Below are 18,207 nucleotides of genomic sequence, written 5' to 3'. Positions count from 1 at the left end.
AGGGCTCCTAACATCCACGGCAGCAACATGCAGGCTGAGGCATGTTCACATCAAGGTGAAAAGGCTTTGAGTTGGGATCCTCAGGTTCCATGTCAACTCGAATAAGATTAATATATAGCCCATTACAGAGGGAGTGTGATCTATTATTGAAGAAAGCAAGTCACAGATATAAAGACAGATCCTTGATGTGTTGTATTACAATTTTAAAAATGCTTTCTCACAACCACTCAATTTATATAAACATTAACCTCAAAATTCTACCAATTATGAATGGGACTGCTACATTATTACCATCTTTAAGCAGTAGATAGACAAATACTGGTAACTTTATTCAGAATTGTAGCACTTTATAGTAAACATCAGATAATATGTCAACTTTGAATAAAAGGAAAACTATTGAAGTGTCCTTACTCAGTTTTGTTTTACACAACTCCAGGGTTCCAAGATGCCTTTGTGGGTATTAACCAAGTAATGATGTTGGTCAAGTCACACAAGTTATCTGGACCCTCAGTTATGACTAGATAAGAGTCTCAGCTTCTCCAACTGGACTAAATGAATTATAAATCTTTTCCAATTCTACTACCTCAAGATCTCATTCTGAAAATATAGCAAAAATTGATTCTGAGGCATGAAAAATATGATAGAGAATCAGTTATCCCATACCACCAAAATATTTTTGAATATTAACAACAATAATAATAATGATGATACCAAGCATTTTTCAACTATCTCATTTGATCCTCACAACTGTGGTAGTTAAGTACTATTAGTATCCCTGTTTTTATAGCTAAGGAAACAGGTTAACTGACTTGTCCAAGCTCACACAGAACTGGCAAGTGCCTGAGGTCACTTTTGAACTCAAGTCTTCTGCATTGCCTAGCTGTAGTTGAAAAATCACTGTTCTCATTCTGAAACCGAATGAAAAGACAAAAGTGCCATCTTTTTTTCTGGAAAGCACTAAGCTAAGATAACACAACTAAGTAAATCAAAGTATAATGGAAATGCCATGTATTTGGGAGATTTGGGAGGCTACGGTAACACTTTCTCTACATGCTAGTGTGTAACTTTAGGGAAAACACTTGGCTATTCTGAGTCTCAGTTTACATATTTGGAAAAATAGCCCTTCTTACCTCACAAGACTGTCACACAAACTCAAGATAACGTGCTAAATATCTCATAACTAAAAAGCACAGTATAAACATATGCTGTTATTAGTAGCAGAAAACATTTTAAAGTATTTTTACTACACAAAAGTAAAGTTGCAATAATAACACAAAAGAAATTATCTCTTATCATTGGACTGTAGTATTGGAAAATCAGCTAGATAATCAGATTTCTAACTAGCTAAAAATTAGTGCCATTTTCAAGAAAAATATCTTCTATTACAAGAAAATTTTTCTTCAAAACATTATAAAAGATAAATTGCTAAAATATGCTTAAAATTATTTACATATACACACACACACACCATTACATAAGGACAACAATTACATGCAATGCAATCAAAAGATAAATGTAGGAAAAATCAAAACCTTCATGAAAAAAATCAGTTCTTTTTTAGGATGCAAATGAAAAAAATGGACCTATTATTTTTTAGCTATACTTGTACATCTATAGCCAATCTAATATTTAAAGTATTGTACAGAAGAAAAAGATAAAAGATCTAACCATTAGATCTGTCAAAAATTGAAATGCACTACTTCAGGAGTTCTTTAGAGATTTCAGATCTTCAGGAGATCTTCAGGAAAATAGGCATGACCACTCTTCGAGTATGTTATAGAAGGGATTTTTTACTCTGCCCAGACTAGATGACTACTGTCCCTTCTGATGCAAAAATTCTCTTATTCTGGTTACCTATTGTAGTGGTCTCCAAGCAAGGAGAACCTACCTCAATAATACAGAGACTGCATAGAAGATTTGACAAGAAACAAATATTTTAAGAAAACATATTATATAACTCATTGAAAAAAGGTACATACCATTTACTAAAATTTAAAATCTTTGCTACTTCCAAGTCAATAAGAATTAAATACTTTTAAAAAATCAACAAGCTTCTATTATGATGGTAGGAATGATGGCATACAAAAGCATAAGATGCTAACACTGGCCTCAAAAGCATCTTAAATCAAACTTTTCACTTATTCATTGTGTACACCCAATCAATTCTCTATCATTCCTTATTGTATGCTTTTCACATAATAATTATTCTAAACTTTCTCCTTTACCTTAAGTCCCCAAATGTACCCCACTCTTATCAAAAGACACATCTCTTATCAAAAGACCTCCTTGATTATTAAGACCCCAAATGGAATGCCTAATCCTCAGCATTTTCAACCCATTATTTTAAATCTCTGCTCCAATGCCAGAGGGTGAAGTTGTCTTCCTCTTTGCCAGGACTACCAGACCTGTGTCCTTGACTGTAATCTTCTCTACCTCACCTCTTATTCCATTAGTCATTCTTTCTCATCTTCAATCCCTCTCTCCCTTTCCCTGTAAATAAACAAACATACTCCAGTCTCCCCTACCATAAAAAAAAAGCAAAACATAAACTATATTTCCTGAACTCTGTCAACCTTCTCCTCAAGATATCATCATAAGATAATAGATTTTAATCAGGTTTTTTAATGTTTTGAGATCATGGACCTCTTTTATATTCTAGTGAAGCCAAATGCCCCATTCTCAGATTATTTTTTTTTTAAATGTATAAAGTAAAAAAGGTGAGTTGGAAAGCAGGGAGCAAGAGGTATGGATGGTCTGAATTTCACTGGGAAGTTAATATTTTATTATGGGAAGATATGAGGATGATTGTCAGAATCCAGGTCTCATGGTATAAAAATAGCTAGGAAGATTACAGCAATCATGGGGGCAGCTAAGTGCTACAATAGATAGTGCACTGGTCCTGGAGGCAGGAGTACCTACGTTTAGATGTGGACTCAGATACTTACTAGCTGTGTGACCTAGGAAAGTCATTGTAACCCCAATCCCTCCCTCCCTCCTAAAAAAAAAAAAAAAAAAAAAAGATTGTAGCAATCTGTTGACAATCCGATGACACACTAAATGATAGGACTAAATAATATGTACCTCTTTGCAAAAGCAACTCATAAAATTCACAGGAACACCTGCAAAGAGTTCTTTCAGCTTCCCTTTTAAAATTCTGCCTTCCTTCAGCTTATGCCTCTCCCTATTTTTTCTCAAATTTTTGCCAGTAATTCTATTGGGCACTCAGGAGCCAGTATTCTAACTCTGTAAGGAAATAATAACAACAGCAGATAGGGCAGCTTTTTTTTTTTTTTGTATGAGTATGAGATAAATGAACAATGCTGTTGATAATAATGAGGAAACTTTTTAAAAGAAAAACTAATTTTTATGAATGTCAGATATTAAATCATAAACCTTCTAGAATATTAAAGATGATTTAATTTATGAATGTTTAATTTTCAAGCAACTTTTTAGGAAGACAGTTACTATGCAAAGAAACTCTACTCATGTAATAGTTTGTAGCATGACTGATTGATCTGTCTTTGAGAGAGACTAAATTTAAGTGACTTTCCCAAAGAACAAAGCTTGGTTTGTTTTTCACTTTTCTTTGTACTCCCAGTTTAGCACAGTGCCTGGCAAGCAGTAGGTGCTTAATAAATGCTTGTAGACTTTTTTTTTTGAGGGGGAGAGTTACCTTTTAAATTTTCATGCAGTTTTATTTTTTGTTTCTTAGGCTTTATGATATCCTATTTACCTGTAATTATACTGTGAGAGGATAAGATGTTGTCAAAGAAGAGCCAAGAGCAGCCAAGATTTCTGTGGTCTGGAGAAGAATTATGATAGAGGGTATTGAGGACTTGGCAAAGTTTCCTCACCTCATGTCTGGCACAACACACAAGGAGAGACACCCAGGAGCCTGATTTTTTTTTCAGAAGCATTTCCCTGAGGTATCATGATTATACTGGCCAGCAACCTAAGGGTACCAGCCTAAAAGAGTAACACAGAAAAGTCATACAAGGGTCTTCATATACCTCCATTTTTTAAATTGATTCCTTTGCTCTCAAAAAGATCACCAGAAACAAATAAACACAAGCCATGACTAGTTAAGTGATACTTTAAATTTTCTTGTCTGGAAATAATGGTCCTAGTTGCAGAAGAAGCAAAATTTGAAGTTCTTACATAATTATCATGAATTATTAACAAGAACAACAACAAAGCAGGATCTCACAGGATTCTGAATTTAAAGCTGAAAGGAAGATAAATCTTCAAGTCTATCTAGTCCAATCCATTCTCTTTACAGATGAGTAAACTGAGGCTCAGGAAGATTAAAAAGACTTGCCTAGGATCATACAGATACTAAGTGACACAGATGAAATTTGAACCTACATTTCCTAATCCCAGTATCAGTTTCAGGTTCTAACACGAAAAAAGCTATCAGCCACAGAAAATTATTGGATTTAAGAGCTGTGTAAAGAATATCTTATCTAGAAGTTTGCAATTTCGGTAACACAGAATTTGTTTTTTAAATGTTTTGAATACTGTAAATCAATATCAATGGTTTTCTTTGCAATCATTTATTTTATTTTATGTACTTAAAAGCTTTGTTATGAGAACATAAAAGAATTGAAGAGACCCTGACCTAAGTTAAACCATTCATTTTGCAGATTAAAAAATTGTGACCCAAAGAAGTTTAATGACCTGCTTCTAACTCAGAATTTTAAAATGAAAATCCAGTGCACTTTCTATCTATACCACATCCTAATGTAGTTGCAAACCAAAATGATTAAAAGAATTTTTCTTCATCATGGAATACATGACAAAATATTTTTTATAACTACACATAAAGATGGCTTTTGCTTCTAATTTAAATGTTTTAACATAAATGTTTATCTCTGCTTGTAATACTTTTAAACACTGTGATCAGATACTACTTTTTTATTTTGCAGAGTCTTCATACAATTCTTTATGTTTTGGGGCTCTTTTTATTTTACTCTCTTGCTTAATAAGTTAATTATATGTGTTTCTTTTTGAAAAATGTATTTGTTTACTATTTCTTCACAACGCCACATACGCCTATGTGGCTGGATGTACACGTACATCCATAAGGCTCAGAATGGGGACATATGGGTTTCCATTGCCTAAAGGATGAAAGGAAATAAACTAGACTAATAAAGCATAAGGGACACTAAAGAAAAGCTAATATAATCAGGCCTACTAGCAGATGAAGTATTTTACTCAGGCTATGATGATATGCATTGTGGATGCAGTGCTTGATGGAGGATGGAAGAAAAATGCAGGAAGGGATGGAATGGGGAAGTGAAAAGCCCCTTTTGATTTAGAATCAAAGGACCTAGATTTCAATCCCAACCATGTATGTGTAACTTTCAACAAATTGTTTAACCTCTCTGGGCTTATTTCCTAATGTATAAAACGACTGTTAGTCCAGATGGACTTCCAAGTTACCTCCAGTTCCAAATCTATAATTCCTTTGAACCACACATAAATGAATTTGTCCAGTAAGGTGCCACTGCCAAAACTGAAAATACTAGATTATTTGCATTTTCTTCATTCCATTATATATTTAAAAAAAAAAAAAAAAAAAAAAACTTGCTCCAAAAAAAGAAATCCTTTTCCTTTCCTGAAACATATTATGAAGCAAATTCCATTGTAATAAACCTTATTTATTATTTTGAAATATTGAGCTATCAAATACTAGGAGCAGCAAGGTGGATAAAGCTGGGAGTCAAGACGATCTGAGTTCAAATACTTACTAGTTATATGACCCTAAGTCAATTAACATTGTTTGTCTCAGTTTCTTCATCAATAAAATGAACTAGAGAAGAAAATGGCAAATCACTGTAGCATTTTGCTAAGAAACCCCCAAATGGGATCATGAAGAAATGGATATAACCAGAATTGAACAACAACAAAAATATCAAATTCTAATTGAAACAAAAACTAGTCTTTATCATGGTGTGCTTGCACCAAACACCTTTCATTAAATAATTTCTATCTTTATCATGAGCTCCCCAATATTTTTAAAAATAAACACTTACGGTTGACAAAGTTTCACCAGGTCCTGGTCTGTGGTATTTGGAGGCAGTCCTCTGATATAAAGATTTGTTTTGCTTAGTTGATCCCACCCTGAGCTGCTACTGTTGCTACTGTTGTTATTACTGCTGGTGGTACTGGGACTGGGAGGAGCCATTGGATGGGCTGGGACGATAGACTGCTGGAAAATTAAGTAGAATGTTAGAATCTAGTAAATAAAAATTATATTACACATAGAAAAGAAATTTGTAGCAATGATCACAGTGAAGGTACAAAACCCATCTAATTTCTATCTTCAAGAGTTTTATTGCCTTTTATATACATATATATATATATTTTATATACTTTAACTATAAAAAAATCAGGATGGGGTGATCTGAATATACATACTTTAAGTACTGACTTCACAAAATTATTTACTATAAGAAACCTCTACACATACAAGTTACACATACCTGGTTGGGATTGAAATCTAGGTCCCCTTGATTCTAAATCAAGAGAGGCTTTTCACTCCTCCATTCCATCCCTTCCTGCATTTTTCTTCCATTTTCCATCAAGTTACTTTATATAAAACTCTAATGTATATATTACATTTTCAGGAATTAACTATACTATGACATCTAATCAGATTTAATTTATTTGTATGGTGTAAAAATAAAAAAAAAATAGAAATAAGATTTCCCTTTTAACTTTTTAAGTGACTGCAATGAAAATTTTAAAAATACATTTAAAAGCAGATTATTCAGTTATAATTTTGAGACTGTTCATTTTAATAGGTCAATTTCACCACTACAAAGGATTCATCTAATTCTATAACAGAATATAACATCACTCCAACATCTGGAGATGGTTCAGTTCTGCTGGCTTTCTACCTCCCATTCCCCTCACCCCTCCTCCCTCAAAGCTGGCTAAACTTGTGAAATGTAACTTGTGAGAACTTTGTTGTAGTTGGCAACAAGCCTGGGCCTTTCTCTCAGAGATAAACACAACTATTACAGAGAACAAAGCCCAGGACCCAATGCAGTTTTACACTCAGCAGGCAGAGAGGAAGAATGTCTGAAATTGTCCACATTCCAAACCTTCTCTGGGCTGTATTGCTGGTAAGGTCTACTGACCCTGAGCTGCTCTAAAAAAAATATTTAAGGAAGTCCTAAGCAGTTTATGTTGCAAATACATGTGTGCAACGCTCAGTCGTAAGTTAATCAGCGAAAAATGTTAGCTGCTCTATACTAATAGAGAAATTGCCATCTTCCCCAATGCTCTTCCACATAAACATGAAATCACTTAATCAAGGAGAATTTAAAACTAATGGTCATGGTCATTAATAGTCATTAAACTTAAAAAAAAAATTTTTTTTTGAATTTATAGTATAAACTCCAGTCTTTTTTCTAGCACTGACCCTGTGCAAGTCACTTAAACTGTCTGAATCAGTTTCTTCAGCCATAAAATGCAGAAAATAATATCAAATGCGCTATTTTTTAAATGCTCCAAAAACTTTAAAGTGCTTTATGTTAGCTAGTAATAATAAGTATAGTAAGTAGTAATAGTAGGCATAAGAGCAGCAGCAGGTTCTACAAATTACTTGAAAATAAACCAAACCAAAACAACAGTAAAAATAAAACTTTGCAATAAAAGTAGTCTTGTCAGTCTAACTTCATGCCACAAATTTATGCTGTCTGTTCTTCTCAGTTGTCTACTTGATTGGCTTTTTGATCTTTATTAACAACTTCCTCTGAGTATTCTGCTCACTCTACCCTCACCTCCAGTCTACAACAGTCTAATCCATCAGAATACTCCATTTCTTGAGTTATTTACAAGTGAATATTCCTTTTCATTCTTCAACTACATTAACCAATTCCTCCTTTCTACCTTTAAGGGAACCTTTTTTTCCAACCATCATCATTTTTCATCTTAACAGTTTCTTAGGTCCCTTCTAGATCTATGATGACTAATTGCTTCATACACACACACACACACACACACACACACACAAAAGCAACATTCAAGGATAGGAGGGATCTTGGAAGGGGTCAAGGAAATGAACATCTATGAAGTGCCTACTATGTGCTAAGTGCTTTACAAATATCATTCCATTTGATTCTCCTTGCAACCCTATGAGGCTGGTGGTATTATTATATCCATTTCAAAAGTTGAGAAAACTGAGCAAACAGGTTATGTAACTCATCCAGGGTCAAATAGCTAGTAATTGTGTGAGACTGGTTTGAACTCAGATTTTCCCGACTTCAAGACCCAGTGCTCTATCCAATGAACCACTTAGTTGACTCAAGAAAAGTATGAGATGATGGAATGTCGTATGTAAGGGATCAATAAATAGACTAGTTTAGGTGAAATATAAAATGTATACTTAGAGAAGTACCATGGAACTTCTCTATAAAGATATACGGATGTCTCATTGTGAAGAGTTATGAATGCCAAAGGCAGAAGTTACTGTTTTAACCTAGATATAACAAGGAACCATTGATGCTTCACTGATCTGAAAATACTTTGAGATCACTTCAAAGATTACAAAGTCCTCTCCTCAAAACAATCCCATGAAATATGTAGACCCAGGCAGAATAGTTTTGTGATTTTCTTCATGTTTGTTCAGCAGCACCTAGGAAGTGAAAGCTATGGATGATGTGAATGATTCATGGCTACAGCTTGGCAGAACCCAACTGGCAATAAGGGGGCCAAGGATTCAAAAAGAGGACAGTAGAATCGAATTGGTTCACTAAGGGGTCAAGATGGGGAAAAAAGGAAACAAACAGTTATTAAACATCTGCAGTGTACCAGGCACTATGCTAAGCACTGTAGATACAATTATGAAAAAAGTGACAAGTCTACTCTCGAGGAGCTTACAATCTAATAGGGAGACTGCACAAAAAGAAGCTGAAAAGCAGAGGGAGAAGAAAGGGATATTGCGTATCCATGATTAGGGAAGAGCATGGTGGAGAGATCAGAGATATCCCAGAGTAGTACAGAATACCCAGGTCAAAATGGAGAAGTTCTGAACTGGTCTAGTGAAGGGGAGATAGCCAAAAAGAGAATTGAGGGGTCAAGGGATTGGAGGTCACAGTGCAGATGAAGAGTAAAGTTTTGAAAGGGAAAGCAGAGAGCTAACCAAATCTCATTCACAACAATGAGGATTTCTTTAAGTTTAGGTCTCTACCTTTGATCTCTCTTGTAACCTCATGCTCTGTATTACCAATTGCTTGTTGACTCTTCTATCTGCAATCTTCAATCATCTCAAACACAATGTTTTTTTAAAAATTAAATTCTCTTTCCCCCAATACCTGCTCATCATTTTGATTTCCTTGTATCTCTCAAAAGTACAAGTACCCTTTCTATAATTTGCATTTAAAACTTTGACTCTTCCTTCTCCTTTATCTCTCTAGTCACTTCAACAATCAAACCCAGATTCCACCTCTGCAATGATTTGCATCAAATTACTGATCCTCTTCACCTGGGCATTTAAGACAGCCTGATAAACAGTCAGGTGGGTGGTGTAGAATTTGGAGTGGGGAGAAAACCTGAGGTCAAATCTTATTATAAATGCTTATTAGCTGGGAGATCCTGAAAAAGTCACTTGACCCCAGTCTGCCCAGTTTTATCATTTGCAAAATGGACCTACCTGTCAGGGTGGTTGTGATGATAAAGTACTGTAAAAAACTTCAATTGCTATAAAATGCAAATTATTACTATTATCTCACAGGAATGCTAGATTCATTTTCTTTATGCAGAGGTTGGATCATGTCATTCCATTGCTCATCCTATTACTTCAAGAACAGAAATCCCCAAACTCCTTAGCCTGGTATTTAGGACTCTAAAATGGGGGGAACACATGCTAATAGCACTACACCTCTTACCCCTACTAATTATTTCCATCAGCCCCAAATTCATTCTTGGCATTACATACTGCAAATATAGTTTAACAAAAACATTAGATTGTGAATCTGAAATTAGGAATTTAAATCTCCTTAGGGTCAGGAGATTCAGACTCAGATCTGGACTTTGCTTATTACCACTCTTATTTTAGGGAAATCATTTAACTCATTTGTAAAATTAATTACACACTAGAGAATCTCCAATGTTCCTTATACCTACCTGTAAACTTTGATCAACATTCTTCTCTCTGTGATCTTTATTAGCTTTCCACTTTCCTATACCTCCCTATATGTGTCAAACTCCAATCAAAATGACTAAATTACTACCTACTATAAAGATATTTAACCAAAACTAGACCAACCTCCAGAATAACAAACTTGGTTGCTTATCATTCTCCCTTTTATAACCCTTGGACTTCAGTTGAATCAAGCAGAGTCAGAGTTAAATATATAGAAAAACTTTCTGAATCTATTTCTCCAACTTTTTTTCTCAGCAGGAATGAAGAAAAAACATTCCTCAGCATCACACAACAGCCTTGTTGGAAACATTTCAAAGCCTAACATTTATAAGCCTCCTATGCTTTGCACATAATAGGACTCATAAATATCTTTTGACTGATAATTGATAGCCCAGTTTTTCCTAGTCTTCTCTTTTCTGCTCAAACCCTTCAATTTTTTTTTCACTAGGAGTTCTATTATCCAAATTTCACTTTAAAGAGAAAAAAGATATTAAGTATGAAATATTCCATCATACACCTTTCCAAGTTGTACACTTCCTTTAATTATTTTAGGTTTGCACTAAATAGCTTATTTTTAAAGAGCAATATTACATCTCCTTTATCTTAAAACCTGTCTAAAACGACCAAGATAAAAATCCCGCTCACTATCACAGAATATGCTAGGTACATCACTGGTATAACCATATGAAGAAATGAGAAGAAATACTTTTTCCCCCCTGAAAAAACCAAAAGAAAAAGACATTGGAAACCCACAAATGACCCCATTAGCTCAGAGATTCTAGTCCTATTTTGATCCAATATTTTGAAAAAACTGACAGGATTTGGAGAGAGAACTAAAACAGAGGCAGTGAAATGTTCCAGATTAAAAATAATGATGATAATGATTCAATTAATTATCTATCACCAAAAGATTTACTTATATTACAATGAAGAAAATTGGAAAAGTCACATGGGGACTTTAAAAATCATCTAAGTGACTAAATATAAGTAATTTCAAACACATTAAAACAAGAACATATCTGTAACATTTCGATTTTTTCTTTCTTACATTCTTATAATGTTTAAAAATAACAAAGTCAACAATCCCAAGGTGGTTATGTTATTTATTGATGATTAATCCAAAATTCCATTTGGGGGAAGTCCAGGGGTCTGGGTCACTTCCTTACATTGACTTTCCCACCTGTAAAGTTGAAAAATTATGCTCTGCTGAATTATGATATTTAAATGCCATGATCTGAATCACCAATTAGCTACTCTGCCCACAAATGCCTTCATATGTAAATAAAAGCAAAATCAAACAAGTCTTGTGTTCCCTGAAAGACCACATAGTTGTTTCTTATTCTACATCATTATCCTCTTTTTTTGCTCTACACCTTTCTCATTAGACAATAAATAATAAAACTGATTTGCAAAGACACAGCCTCTCTTACCTGAAAATCTCAAGTCAGCACTTTAGGGAGGTGTGATTTAAAATAAAAAAAGCAAAACTATTCAAGTTTTAAGGGAAGCACAATTCTTTAGCAACCATATCACAACTTCATCAAACTCTAAACAATTTAAACTTTCTGATTGGAGACTGTGCCTTAAAGGCACTAAAATTTATCCTTTGTAACAAATTAGCATATGGAACAAGAACACACACACACACAACACACATGCACACACACACACAAAATGTGTGTCATATCCAAAAATGTCTTAATGTACCCCTCTAGTTTATTACCTGTCTCAAGATGAAAAATGCTTCATCCTCAACACTCTGATGTCATGTTTGACTATTCATTGATCAGAATTCTGAAGTCTTTCTAAGATATGTGTGTGTGTGTGTTAGCACACATGTGCAAGAGCACGCACCAGGTTTATTTAAACTCTTTTTTCATCATTTCTTATGACAAAATTCAATTGCCTCCAAACACCTCAATTTGTTGAGCCATTCCTCAATTGACGAATACCTGTGAGTTTTAGCTCTCTGCTACAACAAAAAGTGCTGCTATAAAATTTTGTAAATAAGGCACATGCCTCATGCTGATATTTCCGAGTCAAACAATCCTGAATTTAGGATTTGAGGGGGAGAATTTTATACTGATCTCCAGAGTGGTTAAACTACTTCACAGTTCCACTTAACCTCTCATATTCTTTCCTTCATCTGTGAACTTCTAGGTCTTTTTTGATGATCTTATAGAAGTGAGACAGAATTGCAGTCATTTTAATTTGAATTACTTTATTATTTGACATGTTTTTCCATATAGTTATTATTAATTTGCTTTTCTTCTTTTGAATATTCTTTGAGCTTATACCCGCAGAGATGTGACTTCTTATATTTCAAATAAGTTATCTTAGCTATCAGATCTGTATCAGAGAAATTTACTATAAAGATTTTTCCTTCACTCACTACCAACTGTTTTCCTAATGATTCTATAGTTGCATTTTATTGGTTCAAAAGCTTTTGTTATACAAATTACAATTTTGTGCAAAAACTAATCTTCTATGAACCTTTGTATCCCTCAACCCAAACATAAGCAATCCTTTCAAGTATTTAGATCTATATTTCATTTACATTATTTCTAATAAAAAAAATTGGCTTTATTTAAACTAAACAGACAAGACATTTGAACATAAAATTTACCCATGTTACTTTTGCCCAAAATATTTACTTTACCTATCTTAGATTATCAATATGTAAGCCAATGGTAATATCTATAATTGAATAATAACCAGCTCTCTTACAGGATCTCATGTAAAGAAAGCAAAATTAACCATTTTTGTGAATACATTAATTAATAATAGTTTTCACTATTAGCAAATTAAGTCAAGAAGTCAACAAGTATTTATCAAGTAGCTGCTATGTGCCAGACACTGTACTGATTTCAAGGAGTTAAAAATGTAATTAGAAAGATGACATTTAAACAATCAGGAAGAAAAAAAAAAATATATATATATATATATACAGGATAAATTGAAATAATATCAGGGGAAAGTCACTACCATTAAGGGGAACTGAGAAAGTTTTCCTGCAGAAGATAGGATTCTGGCTGAGACTAAAAGGAATTCAAAGAAGCCAAGTGGTAAAAATGAGGAGGGAGAAAAATCTAACGCAGAGTCAGGAGATCAGTTGTCTTGTGTAAGGAATAATGAAGAGGCCAAGATTAGTAGATAATGGAGAATTTGAAGGAGAATAAGGTATAAAGAATAGAAAAGTAGAAGGGACCAAATTATGAAGGACTTTAACAGACAAATGGAGGATTCAGTTTGATCCTGGAGGCAATAGGGAGTCAGTCACTAGTGTTTAAGAAAAATCAGATTGCTGAATATGTATGTATGTACATAACCAAGGCAATAAAAATGACTTACTATTCTAAATATATTCCTAAATTAGTTTGCCACATACTTAACTATTCTAAATATATTCCTAAATTGGTTTGCCACATACTTAAGTATGAGATAATATATAGAAAGCATTTTGTATACCTTAAAAATTCTATATAAATGTTATTTTAGTATTTTGCAAAACTTAAAGTTCTATGTTATTAATACAGAGAATATACATTGTTAGGATCAATCATTATAGCTACAGTCTTTATCCTCTTTTCCATACAATTCCGAGGAATTCCAAAAGAAATCTGAAGACTTTCCTCTTTTAACTTTCCTAGCTTAACTTTTCTTTGTGTCTACCATCCTTTGAGATAGCAGGACCATTTTCTTCCCAATCAGCAGGAGAGATTGCCACTTGGCACTCCAGGCATTTCCTCTAACCACAAGCAAAGAAAGGATTCATAAACGGTTGGGATTCCAAAGGAATGGGGACCTGCTGTCTGGATATTAATAAATAATATCTCCATGACCACACATCTGTATAGCTCTTTATACATCTCAACTGTTTCACTGAATTTCAACATATACTAAGAATGGAAAGAAATTATTCGATTAATAAATACAGCACTGTGGTAGGTGCTTTAAAATACTTCAATTTTTTTTTTTTTTTTAACAATTGGGGGAAAAAAAAAACACAATATAATTTTTCCTGGGAATCTTTCAGCCTTAAACAATTTTACTAAAAACAAATGAACTTTTAAAAAACTAAAGTAAAAGACAATTTCCCCAAACTGGTCTGCTTATTTGTTTCCTTTGTTCTCTTTTGAGTGAAATGACAATTGGCAATTGTGGCATTTGGAGAGCTGTGTTTAGGAAAAAAAGGAAAGAAAAAAGAGAAGGGAAGGGAAGAGATGAGTTAAACTCTGGGACAGGAAACAAAGAGGAGAACCCAGGAAACTTATGATAGAAAGCAAATAACAAGTAATAAATGATTCATTAGGAGTTTTGAGCCAATAAGGAAAATATCCATTTTCACAGAAAGACAGAATCAGAAAATGTCATAGATAGAAGGGATCAAAGTATTACTGCTCTGGAGCTAGAAGTCATCTTCAAAAATATAATAATGTAGAAGGAGTCTGGAAGCATACATATTTTAAAAGTAGCAATGAGACTTCTGATTTTGCAAATATGTATTTGACTTCACTTTACAAGTGAAGGATATATGGACCCAAAAGATCAAATGACTTGACAACAATCACACAACTATTTAATCATATAGTTGGGACCAGAACACATCTTTTCTGGCTCTCAGACCAGTGCTCTTTTCCTGTATTTCAATTTCCTCATTTATAGAATGAGGGGAGTTGAATCTTTAAGGCCCCCTTAGCTCTAGATCTATAACTTTTATAATCAGACAAATACCTTATATTGAGGTGGGGGTTTGGGAGGATATAAAGAGAAAAAGATGGGGAACATGAAATGTGACCTTTGAAGTACGCTTTCTTCCAAAATGATCCCCATGTAACTTCCTGTTTTAAATAACAGCTTCTATTTTAAGCTTCAATCTTTACTCCCATGTAATTCAAGATTTGTGAATCTGCTAACTCTAAATCAATTCAATAATACTTTGGAGAAAAGAATCTTTATGAGGATCCAAAGGGGCTTATGAAATCACACATAGGAGTAAACACTAGACTAGACAGTCCTTGGTCACTGGTTGTTGTATTGCTTACTAACTTATCATTGAAATGTGCAGAGGAATCAATAACCAAATCAATATATTTTTTTAAGGCTATAGAATAAAATGGTGAAAGCTTTCCACATGCTTTTCTGTCTTTCAATTTTAGGGACTTAGTTGGTCTATTCTATTGTACAGAAGTAGGAACACTGGATATAGAAGATCCTGATTCTGCCACTTACTTAACTCTGTGACTTTAAGTAAATAAAGTTCATGTGTCTCTGAGCCTCAGTTTCTTTATTTTATAAAATGACTTGAACTAAATGATGTCTAAGGATCCTTCCAGTTCTTAATATTCTGTGATTAGCAGGGAAGAATACTGTACTACTATTTGCAACCAATCTAGTAATTTCCTTGGCTCATTTACATTTAAAATGCCGGGTTTCATTATGTTGAGATAATTTAAATGTAGTTATTCTCAAGATACTTTGGGAAAAAAAAATTTAAATGAAGGGGAGAAAATATTTAGGTCTTTTTAAAAGTTCCTTATGGATTATTAGATCACATGACTAGTTTTAAGGTTTCCAACTAGCCCACTACAAAACACTTAACAAAGGATTTAGAGCTAGAATTTAGAAATCATCTAATCTAACTCTCCCTTATTACAGTTAATAAGAAAAAGAACCAAAATTTGAATTTATGCCTCTGGTTTAAATTTTTCTGCTGAGGAATAAACAGATCTTTAGATTCATTAATTTCTGTCTAGCAATAACCTAAAAAGAGGCCAGACTAAATCTTGTAGTGATTTGAATCACTACACTATACTAGGAGAAATACCTACTAATCATTTCCCACCATAACTCTAGCACAAGTTTATTTCTTAAACATAATTTCAGTTATAGAATTTATAAAATATAAAAAGCATATAATATCACAAGGAAGAATAAAATGAAAACTAGAACTACAACCACTGTTTTATGAGACTGAACTAAAAATACAAAAATTTTTCTATGTTCCCAAGGATAAAGGATTAGCCTGATTAAAGCAGTAATTCTCAAAATGTAGTTCCAGTACCTCTGTAAATTCCAAAGACTTATGGGAGATCCATGAAGTCAAAATTATTTCCATCTGTATTCCTAATATAGTATCAAAATATATCAAAAAAATATCAAAAGATAAAACCCACATAAAAAAGTTCTTGGGGAGGGCTCCTCAATAATTTTGAATATTGTAAAGGAATCCCAACACCAAAACATTTTAAGAATTGCTGACCTGAATAACTGAAAATGTGTTTATAGCCAAACTTATCTCAATTCAAATCACTTAATTTCATTAGCTTGGTGTCTTTTACTTTTTTAATCATTCTATTTTTACATTTACACATTCACTTATCATCTGTATTTTTTTATAAGGACGTATGAAAGTCTCCAAAGACTAATATAGAAAGAAAAGAAGAACACAAAGAGAAGGGAAGGGAAGGGAAAAGAAAAGGAAGAAGAAAGGGGAGAGGAAAGGGAAAGAGAAGGAAAAGGAAAAGATAAAGGAAGGGAAAGGGAGAGAAGGAAGAGAACGGAAAAGAAAGGATAAGAGAAGGGGAGGAAAGGAAGGAGAGGGAAAGAGAAAAAGGGAAAGGAAACAAAGGATGAGGGGAAAGGATAAGAGAAGGAGGAAAGGAAGGTGAAAAGAGGAGAAAGGAAAATAGTAAAGAGGAGGAGGAGATAGAGGAAGGGGGAAAGAGAAAGGGAAGAGCTTTGTGCTTGACTTAGTGAAATCGGTAATTATTTCTTATTACAAGTCTCCTTGTCAGAAAGAACTTTAAAAGAGTCTAATATTAACTTTGATTAAAAACTTCAAATTTAACCCAACTCTAGATACCTAAATGATCTTGATAGTTATGAGAGAATATGTATAACAATCAAAAAGAATATTTTTCATTCCCTTTTTAATGCTGAACAGGGAATTTTCAGATTACTAATACTCTTCCTCCCTGTTCAGATGTTTGATGTGGATATAAGAAAGGAACTCTTCTTTTAAACTGAGAATGAAGAGACACACACACACACACACACACACACACACACACCCTTCCTTAGGGAAGTGAAACATTGATTTAGTCCTATGACTCTACAGGGAACTCAGAACACCTCTGTAATACTGTGAATTTCCTGTCCCAACCCCATATGAAGTTAGGACTCCAAGATTAAGAACTTCCGTTCGGTTGTTTTTAAAATTCTAAGTGCAGTACATTTAATCAGTTCTCTAAAAATTTCTTGCAAGTAAGTAATTATTAGCTCTTTAAGTATAGAGAACTGTATGGAAATGACTGATTTGAAGAATGCTTTCTCCACATTAAATAATGATGATTACAGCTAATATAAAAATACAATAGCTGGTTTTTATATAGCACTGTTGCTTGTTCAAAATAATTTTTTCACCACCATCCTGTAAGAAAGGTGGTCCCTCTCTTTTATTGTACCCATTTTATGGATAAGGAAATTAAGAATGATTTGACTAAATTCATACAGCCAGAAAAGTAGCAAACCTGGAAATTGAATCCAGGCTTAGTCAATCCTCTTTTCATTATAATTCTTCTTCACTGAAGCAAAAATATTTGCAAATAGGAGGTATTGTGGATATTTTTCAACTCTGCAAAATCCAAAACATGTTTAAATTATGTCAATCTGGATATATTCCTTAAATTATGATGGTATTTTTTTCTTATATACAGTAAAACATATTAAGGGCTTTGTATGATTTAAATAAACTATCCACAAAAAGAAACTTCAATATACAAAAGAATGAATATTTAAAATCTCAGTGATAAGAAACAAAAGTGGTTACTTTCTGGTAGCATTTACTGCACATCATAACCAAAAAAAAAAAAAACTGTACTTGCAAAAAAGCAGACCTCAGCAATCTTAAGAATATGGGGTATGGGAAAGAAAAATCAACAATTTACTCTAAGTACCATTATTTATCGGACACAAGAAAATTAGAAAAGGATAACAAGAAGGCTCTTTTTTTTTTCTCCACCATACAAATTGGAAAAGATCATAAAGGAGCC

General features: G+C 33.4%; 1 protein-coding gene across 4 annotated transcripts in view; it reads right to left on the bottom strand.

Annotated features, from left to right (window-relative positions):
- RBMS1 (RNA binding motif single stranded interacting protein 1) overlaps positions 1-18,207 on the bottom strand; it is a 240,379-nt gene that overhangs the window by 120,248 nt on the left and 101,924 nt on the right. For all 4 annotated transcript variants that reach the window (XM_023499239.2, XM_031960588.1, XM_031960587.1 and 1 more), the window contains exon 2: positions 6,036-6,211. In XM_023499239.2, the coding sequence (XP_023355007.1) occupies positions 6,036-6,211 (176 nt within the window). The remainder of the gene's footprint in view (positions 1-6,035; positions 6,212-18,207) is intronic.

The sequence above is a fragment of the Sarcophilus harrisii genome, chromosome 3 (genome assembly GCF_902635505.1).
Source record: "Sarcophilus harrisii chromosome 3, mSarHar1.11, whole genome shotgun sequence".
NCBI lineage: Eukaryota > Metazoa > Chordata > Mammalia > Dasyuromorphia > Dasyuridae > Sarcophilus > Sarcophilus harrisii.
Note: the sequence above shows the minus strand (reverse complement) of the source record. Positions and strands in the feature narration are given on the sequence as shown.